Source organism: Mustela erminea, chromosome 8 (genome assembly GCF_009829155.1).
Source record: "Mustela erminea isolate mMusErm1 chromosome 8, mMusErm1.Pri, whole genome shotgun sequence".
NCBI lineage: Eukaryota > Metazoa > Chordata > Mammalia > Carnivora > Mustelidae > Mustela > Mustela erminea.
In genome coordinates, this window is record NC_045621.1 from 38,667,680 (window position 1) to 38,687,817 (window position 20,138).

Consider the following 20,138-nt stretch of genomic DNA (forward strand, 5'->3'; position numbering starts at 1 on the left):
CATAGGGTAGCTCTATTTTCAACTTTGAGGAACCTCCATACTGTTTTCTAGAGTGGCTGCACCAGCTTGCATTCCCACCAATAGTGTAGGAGGGTTCCCCTTTCTCTGAATCCTTCTCAACATCTGTCATTTCCTGACTTGCAAATTTTAGCCATTCTGACTGGTGTGAAGGGGATATCTCACTATGATTTTGATTTGTATTTCCCTGATGCTAAGTGATGTTGAGCACTTTTTCATGTGTCTGTTGGCCACTTGGATGTCGTCTTTGCAGAAATGTCTGTTGAACCATGACTTAAAATCTTCTTTTTAAGTCTACTTATTGGACGTGAATACTGAAAACATGTGGGTAAACATGTATTTGTACTTCAACTTAGATGAAATTGTCTTGTGGGAAACTAACAGTTCTCATGTCTGTTATCTTCTTTACTCTCAGGTAGTCCAGGGAGTACAGTATTTTCAGTGTTTCTTTCTACTGAAAATTTTGTGTCATTTGTTAATAATATATAAGAGAAAAATTGAGAATTAAGTTAAAAAACATTTTTGCCACGGTGAAATGAATCTAGAACATGCTGCTGAAAAATCTTAGACTGCTGGGGGGAATTCTGTGCCTAAAGCTTTAAGATTTCGGGATTAAATTTGTAAGGTATACTCTTTCTGGCAGATGACACAGAGCCCATACGGTCTATGTTCTAACTATGTTCTAGGAAAGGATTCTGCCGTTTGGAGACTATATACCTGGTTCACTTATGCTGAGTTTCTCCATAGCCAACACATTTCTTGAAGTAATTTTCTTAAACTTAACCTGGAGAGGGACAGCCCTAGAGCAATAGGCTGAGACATAAGAATGGGTCAGCCTGAAAAGGAAAAGCTAAGGTGTTCTTCACTGCAGAACCCTTCAGACTAATTTTGTTCACCATTTATGGCAGTAGCGTGACAATAAAATATCAGATGTAACTAGAATTGGCTACCAATACAGACTGCCCGCCTGTACTCATTTCATAAGAACCCCGTGTAGCTGAGAAAACTGAGGCCCAGAGAAATTAAGAATCTTCCATAAATTTAGTCAGTTAGCTGGTGACACAGTTTGGATTTATTCCCAGATCTAGCAGTGCACAGTGAAATTAGGAAAGGGTGAATAAAAAATGTGCCAGAAGTTCAGCCAAGTTTTGGGGTCATTATGGGGTCATTAAAGTTTAGGTTCCTGGATCAAGATACTGTGTTTCCAGTTTGTACTTGTTCTCCAAGGAACAAAATGAATTTTAGGTATGCTGGAGTGATTTCATTTGCATCCTCTCGTTCTCTAAGTTAGACCCACTTCTGGTGAGTAGATGTACCTGGTATCAGACATTTAACAAACAGCTCTAGTTCCGAGATCCTATTACTTTGTGTGATACCCAACAACCGTCCTCCCTACCCCTTCCATCACAAGTTTCTAGATCAAAGCAATATCGTGACTACCTTTAACTGAGCCAGACTGCAGTGACAATCTTAGCTTACCTCCAGATGCGATCATTCTGTGCACTTATTTTTAGTCTTCTGTTCCTCTCGTTGTTCTGTGTTATGCCTTATGTTTTTAAGGCTTTGAAGAGGTTAATGCTTTTTTGTCTTATTTCATTCTTAGCACAGCTTTCATACAGTTAGGAACTAAACAAATTCTTACAATGACATTGTTTATTTTTAAGACTGAAACTTACTGATTTACTTAATTTTATTTCATTTGAATACCTTAACATTTAGCCAGACTGCTGGATTGTTTTTGCTTTCAGCTATACAGAATAATTTTTATCATGGAGTAGTTTTGTCCAAATAAAGAAAATTGTACATCTTTATAAATAACTCTTATTTTAAAGAGGTGATTTGATACATGACATAAAGTTCTTCTTTTATAATTCTTGGTACATTTATATCATCTTTATCACCTAATTCATTGTTATATTAATTAGATGAAAACTGACATTCCTTCTATACATAACTGACTTGCTCTTCAGTTTTGTCACCCTCATGTTCTGTGAGGAGAAGTGTATCTAATAGAATGATTGAGGAAACCTGAGTGTTTGAACTGCGGAGCCTCATTGGGCTCTGGAACATGGCAGGATTAATCCCATTTCTCATTCCATGTTTCATGAAAAACTTGGAGTTCTCTGCCCTTGGATTTCGGAAGCAGGTATTGCTGGGACATTTTCTGACAGTTTTTACTGATTTCATGGCCCGGTAATTGCAGCTGATGTATCGGCCAAACGCGTTCCGAAATGTCTTATTGAAGAGGGTGTAGACCAAAGGATTCACCCCTGAAGAAACATAGCCTATCCACACAAATACCTCTAGGAGCGTTTTGAGAGTAGTCTGGTTGCAGGAATCACATAAAACTAAAGTTATATTTGTAATAAAAAAGGGGCACCACATAAGCAAAAAGAGAAAAAAAACAATCCCTAGAACCTTAGAGGCTCTCTGTTCATTGGAAATGTTCTGCACAGACTTTTTTCCAACTGTGGACATTCTTCGCCTTCGTATCTTACCACTTGAGTTGGGCAGAGTTTTGCCTTTGTGGGAACTGTCCAGCATTGCCACCTTTTCAGGTGATGAGCAAGGTGTTTCTTTGGAACTTTGGAAGACTGTAGACACAGCCAACCATGTTAGGCGTTGAGGTTGCTTGTTTTTGACCAAGTAAGCTTTCTTCTGTAAAGCTTGGATAGTGAGAAAGTAGGTGACAATCATGATTGCCAGAGGTGTGAAGAAGGCAGCCAGTGAGCCAAAGAGCATGAAGTTGCCAAAACGATCCTTTGTCAGCACACAGGTGATGTTGCTTGGGTTACCTGCATCAATTTCTATCCCTCTGATGGGTACTGGAATGGCAATGCCTAAGGAAGAGGGAACAAGATAAATTGAGTTAATTTTATGACCTTTGACTCTTAGATTAGGTCCTTTTAGAGTTTATCTTAGTGACTTTATGTGGTTAATGGTTAGTCAATTTTCATTCCTAGTACACACAGTGCAGAATCTGTCAAAGCATTTAATTAAAGGAAGATTTAACAAATAGACCCAAGTAATCAAACGGGGTATTTTTAAACAGAGATTGATTAGTGATTTCAAGTTTATAATTTAAGCTTCCCTAAAGCTGTAGTATGTCTACAAAATAGAAGAGAATGTCATTTATTCTCCATTTCTCATAATCTGTTTGTGTTTATTGATCTATCCTCAGGTTAAGAAAAAGTAGTTCAGAAGAGAATTTGCTTTATCTTTATATCCAATGTAGTTGATTTAAAGAGACTTCAGAATACATTCATGCAGTATCTTAATTCTAGATAGATGACTTTTGTCTTTGAGGCTACACAGTTTGATTTAATAGACATTTTCATTTTTTGTAATTTATGAATGTCTTAATCTTTTCCTCTGACGACTTAGGGAAAACTAAGTGGAGTCATTGTTTTTGTTTTTGTTTTTTTAATGCTACTTAAATATTTGAGATCATATGAATCATGAAATTTACTTTCCTTTTTTTTTTCTTTTTAATTACTTATAAAGTGTTATTTGCTTCAAGGGTACAAGTCCGTAAATCATCAGTCTTACACATTTCACAACACTCACCAAAGCACATACCCTCCCCAGTGTCCGTAACCCAGCCATCCTATCTCCCCCCTCACCGCCTAGCAACCCTCAGTTTGTTTTTTGAGATTGAGTCTCATATGGGGGGAGAAAAAAGTCTCATATGGTTTGTCTCCCTCCCCAGTCCCATCTTGTTTCATTTTTTTCCCTCCCTTCCCCCCATGACCCCCCACCCTGCCTCTCAATTTCCTCATATCAAAGAGATCATATGGTAATTGTCTTTCACTGATTGACTTATTTTGCTTAGCATCATAGCCTCTAGTTCCATCCACGTCATTGCAAATGGCAAGATTTTTGGTTTTTTGATGGCTACATAGTATTCCATTGTATATATATACCACATCTTCTTTATCCATTCATCTGTTGATGGACATCTAGACTCTTTCCATAGTTTGGCTATTGTGGACAATGTTGCTATAAACATTGGGGTGCATGTACCCCTTCTGATCAATACATTTGTATCTTTAGGATAAATACCCAGTAGTGCAATTGCTGGGTCATAGGGTATCTCGATTTTCAACTTTTTCAGGAACCTCCACACTGTTTTCCAGAGTGGCTGCACCAGCTTGCATTCCCAACAGCATAGGTGTTTTTCCACATCCTTGTCAACATCTGTCATTTCCTGAATTGTAAATTTTAGCCATTCTGACTGCTGTAAGGGGGTATCTCACTGTGTTTTTGATTTGTATTTCCCTGATGCTGAATGATGTTGGGCACATTTTCGTGTGTCCATTGGCCACTTGGATGTCCAACAGAAAGGGAGAAGATATTTGCAAATGACATATCAGATAAAGGTGTAGTATTCAAAAGCCTTATCAAATTCAAAGATAGAACTTATCAAATTCAACACCCAAAGAACAAATAAGCCAATCAAGAAATGGGCAGAAGACATGAACAGACATTTCTGCAAAGAAGACATTCCAAATGAAATTTATTTTCAGGTTGAGAGTTCCTCTAACAGATATGAAAGAAATATATCTCATGCTAATTTTCTAATGTTTTAAATACCATGGAGTGGGTATTTAAATATGATCTTGCCACATGAAGTAGCTTATTAGACAAGTACACAAGTGTTATCCTGAATCCTTTCCCTTTGAAACAGCAGATTCTTAAAAAGAAGTTTGAATTAACTGTATCTTTAGAAATCTCTAGAATCCTTGTGTTTTGTTTTGTTTTTTATGAATTTGAAAGTACTTCATCATGTACACAGCCTTTTTATGGTAACTGAAGAGCCATTGATGAAAATATTTTCCTCAAATACTTTCTAACAGGGAGACTACTGCTTTTTCTACTTTTCCTCAACTCTCCCACCAGAAAGTGGATTCTTTATACTTACTCTTCTACAGTAGAAGTCAGCACATTACAGCTTGAGGACTGAATCTGGCCTGTATCCTGTTTTTGTAAATAAAATTTTATTGGAACACCGCCATCCCTATTTGTTAACAAATTGCCTATGATAGCTTTTACTCTCCTGCTGCGGAGTTGAGTAGTTGTGACAGAAACTGTTAGAGCCTGCAAGCCCAAAATATTTACTTTCTTTCCGTTTATAGGAAAAGTTGGCTGACCCCTGCTGTACCCTGGTAATTCTAGGTGATTTTTCCACTTTTCTCCCCAAAACCGTTCCCTTTTGAAGTCTATTGATAATCTGCTTACAATACTCTGTTCTCTACCAACCTCCAGGACCTCTGCCCATCTTCCTCAGTAGATTCAGCACCTTGCTAAAGCCTTCCTCTCCACCACTCCATTGCTGTTACCTTCCATGACTTGACCTTATTGATGACCCTTCTGACACCTTCATTTTGTGTCTGTTGAACTCCGTTCTGATATCTTTTACTATTTTAAAAATTTTATTTCCAGTGTGGTTAACATACAGTATTATATTAGTTTCTGGTGTATCAACCCTCATTATTATTATTTGCACTCCTGAAGGCATCTACAAACCCTCTTAAAGCAGTCTCATATCTAAAACCAAGAACTTTGTGTGAAGTTTCCCTTTCTTGCCCTGCTACTGTGGGACTTTGTTTTATAGTTATGTTGACCTCTAGTCCATTCATCCTTCTCTATTTTCACATTCTGTTAACCTCCTTCAAGGCTCACATTACCTTTTCAACCAGATTGGTGGTCAATAACATAAGTTTTCGCTGGTACTTTTTATACCCTTATACCCTTACTCTTTCATACCTTACTTTTTGCCAGGTCTTACTGAGGATAACTAAGTCCAGAAGAAAGCGAGCTCTTTTCAGCATTTTGCAGAATTTAAAAACTCAACTAACCCTATCATCTGCTTTTTCTTCTACAAAGTTACTAAATTGTCATTGGTCCTACAAACAAAGGGTGATGAAATGAACACAGCATTGATTATGGCATTGGTGCTGAAAAGCTGTTAACAGTCTTTAAGCCAACTATCTAAAACCTCTACATTTTGGGGCACCTAGGTGGCTCAAATCGGTAAGCATCTGCCTTTCAGCCCAGGTCATGATCCTAGGTGCTGGGGTTGAGCCCCATATCAGGGCAGGGAGCCTCTTTCTCCCTTTCCCTCTGCTCCTCCACTCCTGCTTGTTAACGCTTTCTCTCTCTCTCAAATAAATAAATAAAATCTTTTAAAAAAATAAAACCTCTAGGTTTCTTTTCTCATCTATAAAAGGAAAAAGTGAATTTATAAGACCCCTTCCAAAGCTGTAAATCTGGAGTCTTCTTTTTATTCTTTTCTACCTGCCTACTTAATACTTTGTATTAATTAGTCTAATTTGTTTAGTCTAATTTGTTTATTATCTGCCTTCCTTGAATATAGAGGCTCTTTTTTACTTATCTTTGTATTCTTGATATCTAGTATGTCACAGGTATGCAACAGAGATTTGATCTGCTTATGGATTCATGCGAACCAGCTTTAATTGGGTATCACTTCTAACATGGCTTGATCATATTTCATGGTTTCAAATGTTTTAATTCTTCTTAAGGATCATTTCTCTTGTTTTCTCCCTGCCTTTGCCCTGTTTCCTCCACCTTAACCCAACATACACATACCTCACACTGTCTCCCCCATCTCTCCCTTACTGCAGTGAGTTTACCAAAAAGATTGGGACTTCTGGCATGAGCTACTGTTTCCCTCCTTTCCACTTTAAATTTTGGTGACTGTTACCCATTATCTCCCATGCCCTTTCTCTGGCTTCTTTTGGGGGGCCTTTTCTGCTCTGTCAATCAGCATCTGTCCCCAAAACTAGCCTATCTCTCTGCTTACAAACCTGTCGTTCAGAATAGACTTTTCCTTGGCCCTGATATCTTCACAAGCCAGAGTAATAACACTCCTTACTTTTACCTCCAAACTTTTCAAAAGAGGTTTGGCCCTGCTATTGTTTCAGGAACATAAAGGTCACTTTCATTATCTTGGTTTTTTTGCCCAGTGTTCTTACTTTGATTAGAGAAAGACCATGTCTTTTTTATGGTTTTCCTTAGCATTCCAGAACTCTCTTGATTTTTTTGCTCTTTGATTTTTTTTTTCTAGGAAGAAGTGAATCTGCTAGTCAGACTATTGATGATCATCATAGTAATTGTTGTGAATCTTTTCTGATACTAACTTATAAGAGGTCTGAATTATTTCTGCTCTACTTCATGCTAGGGTACTCTATCATAGAAGCTATCTTTGAGCATTAAAGATGGGCACAAGGGCATAAGGCAGTTTAGAAGAAATACTATTTTCTTATGTAAATAATTTCTGAATATCGCTAGCATCTCTCTTAAAACCTCCGATTAATCATATATCCAGAACACTGATGTAGATACTTAATGCCTTTATTCTATACACATACATACTGGCTTCCAAGATGAATTTATGGTCTTTAGTATGTGCATACAAGGTGTTTGGTTTTTTTTTTTCTTGTTTCTCTTTTCCTGTTTATCTTCTTAAGTGTGACTGAAGATGCATTTTATTTTTTTGTTACTTTAATACTAATTTCGAGATTCTGCATGCTCCCTAGACCTTAATGATCTATTGACAAAAACAAAACCTCTTTTCAGACTTAGTCTTCCTGCATGTCAAAATCAAAGCAGGAAGATATCTCAGTAACCTTTGTAAAGATGATTCTTTCTGAGGACGTGAACTTTTTGCTTTTTCACACATGTTGTTGATAGTGTGATTTTATATGATGACATGGCATAAAGAGCTTGTGTTGGTGTATCAGTATATCAGTAGTCTGCCTTGACCTCTTATGCTAAGTTTCACAGCCTACCTGGCCTGGTATATTTCTAACCCAAAAGAAACCAAAAGCAGTTTATTTATACCACCCCACACCCTGACATTCCCCACATACCTATTGAAATTAGCCATACCACTGTAATCTTGATGAGTGCTGTGGCTCGTGAGTTATATTGATTGGCCTGGATTGGCTTTTTGATGGCTATATAACGATCCACGGAAATGGCACAGAGATGCATGATGGATGCAGTAGAAAAAAGAACATCAAGAAATAACCAGGCAGGGCATAGAACAAGTGGGAGGGGCCACATAGCCTCTGAAAAAAAACAAAACAAAAGCATATTCTCATGAATGGCAATCTTCAATTTACAGTTTCTTTTTAAAGTGATATATATTTTTAAACTTTTTGTTACTTATTTGAAATTTTATGAGTTAACCTCCACAAGATGTATAACTTTAGATAATGGATTCAGTAATAATAAATACATTTCTGTAAATGGTCCCTTTTAAATACATTTTCTGTTTTGTATAGTAATCACAACACCCTTTTTCAAAATCAGCAGTTTAGCATTTTTAGCATTCATTTGACCGTAGTTGCTCTTTTGTCTGTTCTTTTTGTGATCTTTTAAAAATTTCCACAGTGTTTCAACTGCAACTTAACCTTGCTAGTCAAATAAAATTCATTTTTAAGCTGATTTTGTATAAAAAGAATATTTTACCATATAGAGGAAGCAATACAGTGTGGCAAAAAAGAGTATTAGAATGGGAATCTCAGTGAAGCCTAGGATTTGACTCGTTTCTAGCAATAACTAGCAGCGTGATCTTTGTTTATAGCAAATTCTCATTTGGTCAAATAATTAAGTGAAATGATAGGAGTTTTCTTTTTGACAGAAGTAGTTCTTAAATAAAGTTTGCAAAAGGAATGACTTCAGATTATTCTGAAGAAAAATGGATTGTTATCCTTCCATATTTCATCATTCACTCCAGGCACTGGGGAGTTATGGTTTAAAAAGAAAGTGTCAGGATAAACATAGTACTTAATTTATGTAACAAAATCTTATTAAAAAAATTTATTCTATGCCTCATACAGTCTTAAGCATTTGAGAAATAATAACTTGGAAAAAATTCAGTTTTGGATATGGTACTGAATATCCTATGTAGTTTTCCAATAAATTTACTTAGGCAAGTATCTATAACACATATGGGTTGATACGTTATATTTTGTACATACATCCAGTATATATATATTTGCGGTTCCAAAACACCTAGAATTTATTTTAGGGTTTCCCCTAGAATATTTCATTTAGAACCGCATTTCTAACAGACACACACACACACACACACATACACATTTTAGACCTTGCAATAAAAGCAAATTACTTCTGTGCAGAACAAATGTCGTATATATATGAGAGTATCTAAATCCTTTTTATAGTTTAATTGTTGTATGTCCACTGAAAAATATAAACTACTTTTCCTAGTTTTTGCATGATTATCTGACCTTGACAGATAATTGGGATAATTGAAGGAAGACCAAGATACCATTTTAGGATTTCAGAGCACCAAGAAACTCTTCAGTTGTAAACTGTTTAAATTTAAGAACCTTGGGGGTAGAGAGATGTTAACATCCCACACCAAAAATAAATAAATAAATAAGTGAAAGCCTATCATTTAGGGAAAGAGTTTTGAGATAGATTTGAGTATTTTTTTTTCAAAAGTGTACAAATTAATGTTTTAAAAGCAGTGTTTTAGAAGACTCTGGGGAACATTATATTATCTTGGGTCTTAAAAGATGCACCAACATTTATTCACTGTTGTAAGATTGGTGCTCAGAATGCGTCATAGGAAGAAATTTATAGGAGACCTCTCAAAATAAATCAAGTGTGGCAGAGAAATCTGTCTTTAGAGAGAAACTTAATCAGTTAGAAGATTTTTCTCCCTCTTAGTCGTAGTATTCAGATTTTCTGTTAATAAATAGAAAAGGACTTTGGACACTGAAAGGCTGCAACAGACCTCAGTTTAACTAAACTAACAGTTCAGGTAGAGTGAAAATAATCTATGATTGAAAGAGTTGTGCAGTGGAAACTACTTGAAATGATGTTACATTCTAAACTGTCCTGTCGTTCTACATTTAGAACTGAGTAGAAAATAGAAAAATACTCAAATATAGAACTATAACAAGAGATACTGATCATAGTTTTAAGCTTGCCTATTTAGCTTTTCTAATTATGGGTTATGTTTTTAAATTAAGATCTGGGAAATTCTAGTCATAAATCTAGTAGCCATGAGCAGGAAGCCATGTAAAAAGTACAAGTCTTTGGAGAATAGACAATTTGACTCTAATTGTGGACTAAAAGAGAAAGCTCTTTAGTGCTCCAATGAAGCCTTGTTAGGCTCAGTTTCCAACAGAATGAAGTTATTTTATAAACTCCAAATTTTCAGGGGTGTCTGGGTGGCTCAGTCGGTTAAGGGACTGCTTCTTCTCAGGTCATGAGCTTGAAGCCTCCGTTGGGCTCCCTGCTCAGCAGGGAGCCTGCTTCTCCCTCTCCCCACCCCTTCACGCACACACCCCCATTCATGCTCTATCTCGCTATTTCCTCTCTCTCAAATAAATAAAATCTTGGGGCGCCTGGGTGGCTCAGTGGGTTAAAGCCTCTGTCTTCGGCTCAGGTCATGATCCCAGGGTCCTGGGATCAAGCCCCACATCGGACTCTGCTCGGCAGGGAGCCTGATTCCTCCTCTCTCCCTGTTTGCCTCTCTGCCTACTTGTGATCTCTGTCTGTCAAATAAATAAATAAAATCTTAAAAAAATAAAATAAACTAATTTTGGTGCATGAAGCAGATATTTAATGCAGTTTGCTAGAATTTTATTATTTTAGTACTGATTACTAATAGTAGAAATACTGAAGCATGATAGGGAATTTTCTTTAGGGAGACTGTGATACAGGTTTAGGATTAAGAGAGATGGATCTTTATTATTAATCTTTATAATTGAAAGTTTCATGAAGGTACTAGTCAATAGGCTTTTTATGAAATGAACATAAAAGTAATATGACAGCATTAAATTAGTAGAAATCTTTTATATAAAGTAAAAAGAAAAAATCTTGTCTGCCTAAACAGATTTGGGTAATCTAAGAATTTATACAAATTAAAAACAGTTCTAGACATTCTTGGGTTATAAAGGGATTTTCCCTAGTCCAGATACTTTAATTTCTAAAATTATCTTTTCATTTAGTATTAATTTGTTAGGCTCAGGGTCAGAAAAGTTTCTTACTTTGGTGTGGGGTAGATTAACTACTCCAAAACTTTGTTATTTTTACTAGGGTTTTAATTTGTTTTAAGGACTTATAATTTCATTTATTTGTTATAATGTATTATGTCCAGCTTACTTCCATAAGAACTTACTATACTATTTCAAATGGGCCAGTTATAGATTTATACAGAAAGAAAAACATATATAAGAGTCAATATAAGGGAAATAAGTTATCAGGTACTTGAACTAAATTAATTACTGCTATTCTGGGGCTCTGAACTTGTCTTTTTCATAAAAGCTAAGGCGGAAGAAGGAAAACTTTTAAATTGTATAGTATTTGTTGTTTCACAAAATGTGCACAAACTTTCTTTAAAAAACCCACCTCTTCCCCCACCTGCTCCCAAATTAGTCTTAAAGAGGAATTTAATTTCAGTAAAGTTTGAATAATGGCACTTCTGTGGATGCCTGAAATAATTACAGGTCAGTAATTATAGGAGCATAACAATCTTGCTGAGTTGTGGATTATATGTAGTTCATTATTTATCTAAAAATATTAATAGCACAAAGTTTGTTGCTTAAAATGAAGACTTGCATGCTTCAAATACCACCATACATAAGGGGTGGTAGAATTGCCGTTCAATTACATCAGTTTTTGTTTGTCTTCATACAAGGGTCAACAACTTCATAGACATGGGCCCAGGTCTCATATCTTCCTCAGAAAAGAGATCTGGTGATCATCTCAAAGATTCGTACAAGTATTATTTAAGACCCAAGTATTCTGTATCATTTAATATGAAATATAACTTTAAAAAAAATTGTCTGGAAAAAAATATATTGTCTGCTTTGTCCCCAGAGAAAACTCTATGTCTGACTTGTTAGGTAAAGTTATTTCAGATGTTAATGTTGGCTGTTTGTCAAATATGACCATTACAGTTGCATTTCATTTGAGAAAGTAGTGTAAAAGAATGAGTTAAACTGTGAATTCTAGAGTCCATTCTCTGGGGTTCAAATCATGTCTCTGCCATTTATTTATTATTCTTCTGTCCTCTCTTGGAAAATGGTGATAATGATGATGATACCAATTTTATAGGATTGCTTTGAAGATTAAATGCAGTAAGACATGTAAAGTGTTTAGAACAATGTCTGGCATAAGAAAGCACTCTATAAATGTTAGTTCCTATTACTATTACTGTTTGACAGAAACTAGCCTACCCATTAAAACACTCCTACTAAGAAGTAAATGTTAAATCATATCATCACCGTAAAACCAATATGTTTGTCCTCCTGTCTGCTGTAGCAAGAGTGCATGTAGCCAACTGAACTTAAAGCTTTTATTTTTTTAAAGGTATGAGAATGTGTTTAACTTTAAATTTTCATGAAAGTATGCCTTTTACTCTCTATATTTATATGTGTGTGTGTATATATATAAATAGCAAACATAAATAACCTATATACATTGCATGCTTGGCTATTTATTTATTTATTTATTTAGCTTTCTTTTTAATGGCTGTAGAAACCTGAGTGTTTTTAACCAGAAACTCCATTTCTTGGTGAGATGCACTCATTTGATCTGAAACCCGCTTACTCTTTCAGCAGGCTTTTAGTTTGGAAAGCTGAGTTATATGATTAATTCAGAAAAATAATTAAAATTAACCTATAAATCTGAGACATAAGATATTTGCCTTCTGAGAATTTTAAATGACTGTATTTTTGAAGCTGTCCCAAGGGGACTGTGCCTATAGAGTTTACCAAGGTAAATAGTTCATGAGTTTATTGGAGTAGGACAGACCCTAAATAGCCTCATAGCCAGAAAGGACATGGGGTTCTCAAAGTACCCATTTTTTTATTCTCAGAAATGCTTACGTTTCTATTATATTTCAGGAAAGAAAGACATAGATCAGTGCTTCAGTTTTTATTATGAAGCTTCTGTTTTGTTTTTGTTGTCATTTTCCCACTACATATGAATATATAAAATAACTCTGGGATTAGATGTCTAATATGATAGTGTTTTTAGCATTTCAAGTGATTTAATACTTACAAAATTTTTTTTCTTGGTTTTTTATATTTCCACTTTCCTTTTTTGTTTGTTTTTTGTTTTTTAAGATTTTATTTCTTTATTTAACAGAGAGACCGTGTGAGAGGGAATACAAGCAGGGGGAGTGGGAGTGAGAGAAGCAGTCTTCCTGCCAAGCAGGGAGCCCAAGCCCAACACAGGGAACCTGAGCTAAAGGCAGACGCTTTATGACTGAGCTACCCAGGCACCCTAAATTTCCACTTTCCAAAAAGAAGTGCCTTTAATTGCTTTGGTTCCTCATTTAAGATTGGGTAGAGCAGCATTTCACCACATAAATATCTGATTTTCTTTTTCTTTTACTGCTGTATATCTGTTTCACCTCTCTGGTCAGATTCACATCTAAACTAAATCACGTATTTAAAGTATATAAACTCTTCTCATATTCTGCTGATACTTGCCAGTTACTGGTGCCTATAATGTGCTGGGCCTTAGTTGACTATTTCAGGATTCAGTGCCTGGGATGTCTTGCTTCAGATCCCTATCTTGCAACCATTTTATTTTCTACAGCCTCTTGCAATTATAGCATAGATACTGTTTCAACTTTAATTGTGAGACATGGATTAAAACTTAAGTTATAAATAAACCAGTAATGACCAATGAATGACCAAACACTGTATTTTCTCCTTTACATTTTTAATCATTTATTTAATGAGAGAAAGTTCAGAGAAGTTCATAAAGTGTGAGCATCCTATCTTTTTTATATTGGCATATGATGTTCTATTTTCCTTTACATCCTATTGAGGTATTTCTAAATGCCTTCTAAGTAGGCATTTTTAAGACTTATGGTCGTGGTCTACGGCCATACCACCCTGAACGCGCCCGATCTCGTCTGATCTCGGAAGACTTATGATCGTGGATTTTGGGAATTATACACAAGACAGTCAAAACTAGACCTACAAAGCAAAGGTTAAGTCTAGTGCTTCCAGAGTGGAAGAAGTGGCAGAAAGATTGACATAGGTATCACAGTTCATTTGAGAGACCATGTTAGGCCAGTCATCATAATCTTGCTAAAAATGAAATTCTGTTAAAAAAAAAAAAAAGCAAACAATATTATATAATCAAATATTATGTAAATCATTGGTTGAATAACATACTCCTCAGCATAAGAGTCAGTTTTTAAAGTTTCACTGCTCTCCTTTCTTCAAAACTTAATTTTATTAGAACATTAACTAATGTAAAGTTTCTTTTGTTACTTTCATTTAATTTCCCTGAGATAATTAAAAGCACTCATACTACTCAGCGGTAGTTAATGTTTTATGTTTACAGAATCAGGGACACTTTTGTTCGTACAGACTTCTGAAGTTCAGAAGATGATTCCTACAATGAGAGAAAAATACACAAAATCTATTCCCCCCTTTAATGTTATCAAAAATTCTTATAACTGCATTAATTTAGGAAGTCTTTGTATTTGTTAACATGTGAAGGGCTATAAAAATCTTAGTGTTTGAAGTCAAGTTCCAATTTATAGTATGTGCAGTTTCCAATTTATGAATGCATCCTTTTGAAGTTTTTTGGAGTGCAGAGCATGTATTTTCTCATATACTTTCTCTTAGAAATGGAATAATGTTTTTAATAATGAATTTAAAGCAATAATTTTTAAGTAGTGTTTAAGTTCCCAGGTTAGTTTTTAAAAATCTAATCCCCCAGTGTTGCTTCACTACTGATAGTCGAAGTGTTTGGACCACAGAAGATTTTATTTTATTTTTTAAAAATTAACAAGCATTTGAAAGAATGAAATGTAGTTAAAACATATCATAGTTATTTAGGACATAAATAGGAAGACATTCCATATATTTTATGTTAAGATATGTTGGGTTTTCTGCTACCATTTATTGCCAAGAATATCTTGGGCCCCAAAAATTTAAATATAAGCTCAGTCGTCAGCTGCAGATACCTACAGCTGTGGACTGTAGGAATTTTTCTGTGGACTACACGGACTTATCTCTTCTATCTGTTTTTCTCTTTTATCTAATCACTTTAATACTATGAAACTTAGCTTTTTAAGATTCTTTAACTATTTAGCTGATAATTTGAGTATCTACCACAGTAATTTGCAAATAGTGGTTGTGTGATATGGACTTTAGAGTTAAAATTCAGTTCTCTGTAACTCATTCAGTCTCATTTAATCAAAATAATATATCAATTAAATATTACGATAGTATAAGATGAGCATTGTAACATTTTCTGTACGACTAGCAAAAACATAAAGAGTAATCTCTGTCAAATAAACAAATAAAATCTTAAAAAAAAAAAAAAAAAGAATATTTAAGAGTGTGATTTTACAGATTAATTAGTATTTGTGTTTGGAGATAAGAGCCTTGAATCAAGCATCTACAGTATTTACCAAATATACATAAATGTTTCTACATTATCCTCATTTATTTCTTTTAAACTTTTTTCAGAATCAAGATCCTTTAGGTTCTCCTTTAGAGTAAAATTTCTTAATTACTTCCCATGGTTACATGTTGTACTAAAATATTCAAAAAATTACAAATGTATAAAAGAAGGGATAGTTGGATATTATTAATGATTAGAGAGTCCATTAAAGCTGTAGAACCTTAGTTATTACTGCTTGCCCTGCTATTGAATTTAAAGCCTCGGTTAGATGTTAATTTAGAATGGGAAGTTTAGCCTGTCACCATCTCATTTGGGGGATCAAACACTTAATTTAGGTATCTTTGTATAATTACTTAAAAATGTAGCATTTGGGGGCGCCTGGGTGGCTCAGTGGGTTAAGCCGCTGCCTTCGGCTCAGGTCATGATCTCAGGGTCCTGGGATCGAGTCCCGCATCGGGTTCTCTGCTCAGCAGGGAGCCTGCTTCCTCCTCTCTCTCTCTCTGCCTGCCTCTCTGCCTACTTGTGATCTCTCTCTGTCAAATAAATAAATAAAATCTTTAAAAAAAAAAATGTAGCATTTAAACCTAAATACAATAGTTTAAATTGGAGGATTTTTTTAATTGGAGTTTTTAGTCTCCTTCTAACACATATTCTAGTTAAATAAACTTTACTTCTATAACCTGAATATTTTTATCCTCACCATATAAACATAATTTCCAGAAGCCCTATCTGCTACAAATAATCATTTTTTTAAGCAGTCAATGAGTCTAATATCAATTTATGCAAAACACTGAATAAGTTAAGTATTTTCTTTATACTGATTCTCAGAAGCCCTAATAATTTGTCAGCAGAATTATTTGTATTTACCCAAATTCTGTAACTAGAGATGATACACGTAAGTAAAAACTTTCATTTTAATATTATCTCTCTTCTTATAACAAACTAATATTTTAATATCAAGTTATTATTTTAATAACTCAGGTTTTGGTCACTTGTTTTAATAGTTCATTTTTAATAAATTTTTAATATTTAATATTATTTTGAATCAGATTTTTCTTATGTGTATCAAGGACATGGATCATTAGAAATCATAAAAGTTAAACAGATGAATCATTTCTTAGGACACTGTGAGCCAGACCATTTCCTTTAGCAATTAAACATAATATTTTCTTAACATGACACATGTGTTAAGAATTATGTTTAAGGCTAAAATACACAAACGATAAAAAAAAAAAAACAAGAACTTTTAGAACAATTCCAATTTTAAATTGGTGTTTAGTGATTCAAATTGGAATTAAGTGATTCGAAGATTTTATTATTACTCAGTAACCCAGCACATAACCAGCTGTCACAAAAGTGTCCTTGCGGTTGCTTGGTCAAGGGAAAAAAAGTATTGATAATGGGAAAGTTAAAGTTTAGGTCTGTTCTTCACTGTAATTTTTAGGCGATGAATGCAGAATCTGTGAATCTTGCTAAACTTAGATGATTTTTTAAATGATTAAATGGTAATTGGACTTTTATTAGATGGCTGGGGAAAGAGTAGAATAGTTTCTAAGAAATTATTTTTTGCTCTTTAAAACTCATTATCAACAGTAGAAGATGATGGAAATGAGGGACTGTTTACCTACTGTTATCTTTAAATGGTCCAAGTCCATCTTTAAAGATTGGAGTATCCATTTCTCTGATAGTATATCATAGTTCTGTGGTTTGATGCCAGGAGCAAAGTGAAATACTTACCAAACATTATTGTCAAGAGGGCAATCGGCATCACAAACAATCCAACCAGCAAATCAGCCACTGCCAGGGACATTAGAAAATAATTAGTAGCATACTGCAGCTTTTTCTCCAGTGAAACAGCCAGAATAACAAGGATGTTCCCACCAATGGTGGGTATTATCACCAGGAGTATCAGAAGAGCTGCCCAGCGCGGTTTATTTCCCTGTTGCTCACCAGTCTGTTTCATTTCCTCTGGTATCGATTCTGTCTGTAATTCAGACCAGTTAGCAAAGATTAAGTGATGAAAGGAGCTCTGCAAAATGTGCTCAGGAATTCTGCTCTGTTCTGATATTCTGTAAGAGAAGCCCATTCGCTGTTTTTGTGTGATGTGATCCAATTCCGGACAATGGTCTGCATGGTCGGTAGCTAAGCTGGTCATCTGCTTTTTAAAGGCATTGTACCCAGGCCAAACACTCAAAGCCAAAGTTGACTTCTTCCTTTAAAAAAATTTTTGGGTTCTTGAAAATGAGAGCATACAAGCTTCTGTCCATTTCTGTAGGTAAGGCCCCAGGGTTTAGTCTTCTGCAGAGGCTCAGATTTCAGAAGGCTTAGTGAAAGAAACTGATAGCTGTGAAAGAAAGACTGTTTATTACTTTCTCTGTCTTTTCTCTCCTCTCTCTCTGCTGTAGAACTAGACTCATGTTTGAATTTGAATGCCAATGAGTTCAAAGAGTTCCCCCTAGATTTAAAATACGTAGATTGCATTAGTTCGTTATTTTCAAAAAAACAGAAATAATTCTTGAACTTAGTAGCCCTTCCCATCTCAATAGGTCCCTTGTGCATTTGTGACAATGCAACTTATTTCCACAGTCGTGTTCCTGATATGCCTCAGGTCACGAAACAGGAGATACATTAATTTTTTCAGTGGCTATTAAAAAAAAAAAAGGCTAGATGTTTCCTGACCCTTGAATGTCTTTTTACCTTTACCTTAGAATATGTACAGAAGAATAGAAACATTAAAGCACTACGTAGTTCTGAATAGAACTTTTTGGTACACAATGGTTACCCACCTAGAAATTCTTCAAGCCCACCTAAGTCCATATGAATGATTTACCAGCTAGGAATCCTTATTTGTAATTGGGTTTTCTCTGGTCAGGTTTATCTTAATACTGATGAAATAGCCATTTTTATGCAACATTTTAAAACTTCTTTAGTTTGAGAGAAGGAAAAAAAAATAGGTATTAATAGGATCCAAATAATTGTTTTTAGTAAAATCATCTTTCAGAGAAAGCCTATTGCTGCCACAAGTATTTTCCAAATTTATCACTTTATGCCAAATTTGAAAAAGCTCTTTTTTTGTTTTAAGTAGTCATTTTTTTCTTTAACCTCCCCAGTTTCCTTGGGAAGGAGGAGAAGCTAAGAGGAAGGTTAAACCATTAATTCATAAAATCTGTAAATCCAGGGGTGCCTGCATGGGTCAGCCAGTTAAGCGGCTGCCTTTGGTTTAGGTCATGATCCCAGGGTCCCGGGATTGAGCCCCACGTCAGGGCCTCCTGCTCAGCGTGCAGCACGCTTCTCCACTTGTACTCTCCGTCTCTCTCCCTCTCAAGTAAATAAAATCTGTAAATCCTATATAAAATATCTCTCCTGTAACATTGGTAAAATTTTCATTTTGGTTTTTAAGCCACTGAATAGAAATGAAAGATACAGTAGCAGTTTTTCTGAAGAAAGGGAAAAAAATCTTTAGATTAATTATAATTATTTGTAAAATACTATTTATTTATTTATCTATTTATTTGTAAAATACTTACCTTTTCTTGTTAATTTCCTGAGCATGTCATCTGATCTGCTCAGTAGACCTGCGTGCTTCTCTGACTGAAGTCCTCTCATTGACTTATTCCAGAGCCTCCCGCACAGACGCTTAAAAGCAATGAAACAAATGTGTTGTAGAGCTACAGGCATGCCAAGGAAGTTATTTCCTCTTTGATACATTCATTTTTAGAAAGCAGCAGCATTCATTGTAATTCATAAAACTACCAGTTAAGTATGTTGAACCAGTTCATGACCCTATTCATATTGTATTCTTAAGAGCTCTCTTTGGTATTTGAGAGACTGAAATAAACTGTCATTTTTGCTTAACATAGTTTTGTTTTGGATTAACACTGAGCTGTTTTTCTTTTTTGAGAAAAATTAAGATATAGTCTAGAGATTCTAGAACTTTCATTCTGTGAACCTTGTAGGGATTTCCAGAGTTCTAATTTCTGAACAAGATTCTTATTCAGCTTTTATGTGTTGGCTGTGGAACACAGTTAATTCTCTCTGGTTGCAGCCTTATATAGAAGAACACAGAAAGATCTGAATTCAACATGTATGCATAGGTTTTAGTAGGAACTTTGATTGCTCGTTTTTAAACAGATGGCCTCTGGATTGGGGCGTTGGTTCATTGGCCGTTTTTTGTATTTTTTCTCAGGTATTTTGGGGAAAGTATACAGTATATAATAAAAATATATTTCTGCCTTATTTCAGAAAATTGGCATAAAAATTTTAACAGCTATGCTTAAGTTTTTTCTAGACGGTAAGAGTAGCTTAGCATTAGAACTTGAGCATTCTAAGTTTCCTTTTTAAAAGATCATCATAGATCACTCATTTTTAAAGTACTTAATTCTAGGTCAGCAATAACAGTTGTGCCCTTTTTCTGTTTCAGATTTTTAGTCTTGTGTGAAAGTTATTGCAAAATATTTGGTTCATTTCAGTTCTGTTGAGCACTTCAGATTGTATTCAGTATTTGCTGCTTTTTTTAACTCAAAATTCAGGGTTTTTTTCAGTATTTTAGAAAAAATAATTTGCTGTAAATTTTGAATGAAAACATATAATACTCAAGAGCAATCAAATGGATTTTAATGTGCCAGGCTTCTATTCAGGAATATTGAAATATGCTGAAATATTGCTTTGTTGTGAATCAC

General features: G+C 34.9%; 2 protein-coding genes across 4 annotated transcripts in view; one reads left to right on the forward strand and one right to left on the reverse strand.

The window, feature by feature from the left end:
• PSMD1 (proteasome 26S subunit, non-ATPase 1) overlaps nucleotides 1–20,138 on the forward strand; it is a 91,576-nt gene that overhangs the window by 33,228 nt on the left and 38,210 nt on the right. The window lies entirely within an intron of this gene.
• HTR2B (5-hydroxytryptamine receptor 2B) lies at nucleotides 236–19,369 on the reverse strand. Of its 3 annotated transcripts, XM_032355153.1 has the most exons (5): nucleotides 18,987–19,369; nucleotides 17,410–17,803; nucleotides 17,197–17,256; nucleotides 7,911–8,111; nucleotides 236–2,858 (listed from the first exon to the last, which is right to left on the reverse strand). In XM_032355153.1, exons 2-5 carry the CDS (start codon nucleotides 17,612–17,614, stop codon nucleotides 1,963–1,965), a joined length of 1,362 nt encoding a protein of 453 aa, XP_032211044.1. In that variant the 5' UTR covers nucleotides 17,615–17,803; nucleotides 18,987–19,369; the 3' UTR covers nucleotides 236–1,962. The 3 variants fall into 3 exon arrangements, with proteins under 3 accessions (XP_032211044.1, XP_032211045.1, XP_032211043.1); XM_032355154.1 differs by lacking the exon at nucleotides 17,410–17,803 and having other exon boundaries at nucleotides 18,987–19,368; XM_032355152.1 differs by having other exon boundaries at nucleotides 17,197–17,803; nucleotides 18,987–19,368.

Coding starts and splice junctions, on each gene's coding strand:
- HTR2B (XM_032355152.1), bottom strand. CDS start 17,614: ATGACCAGCTTAGCTACCGACCATGCAGACCATTGTCCGGAATTGGAT. Junction 8,112..17,196: donor CCTCTTGACAATAATGTTTG/GTAAGTATTTCA, acceptor GTTTTTTTTCAG/AGGCTATGTGGCCCCTCCCA. Junction 2,859..7,910: donor GGTATGGCTAATTTCAATAG/GTATGTGGGGAA, acceptor CCTCTTCCTTAG/GCATTGCCATTCCAGTACCC.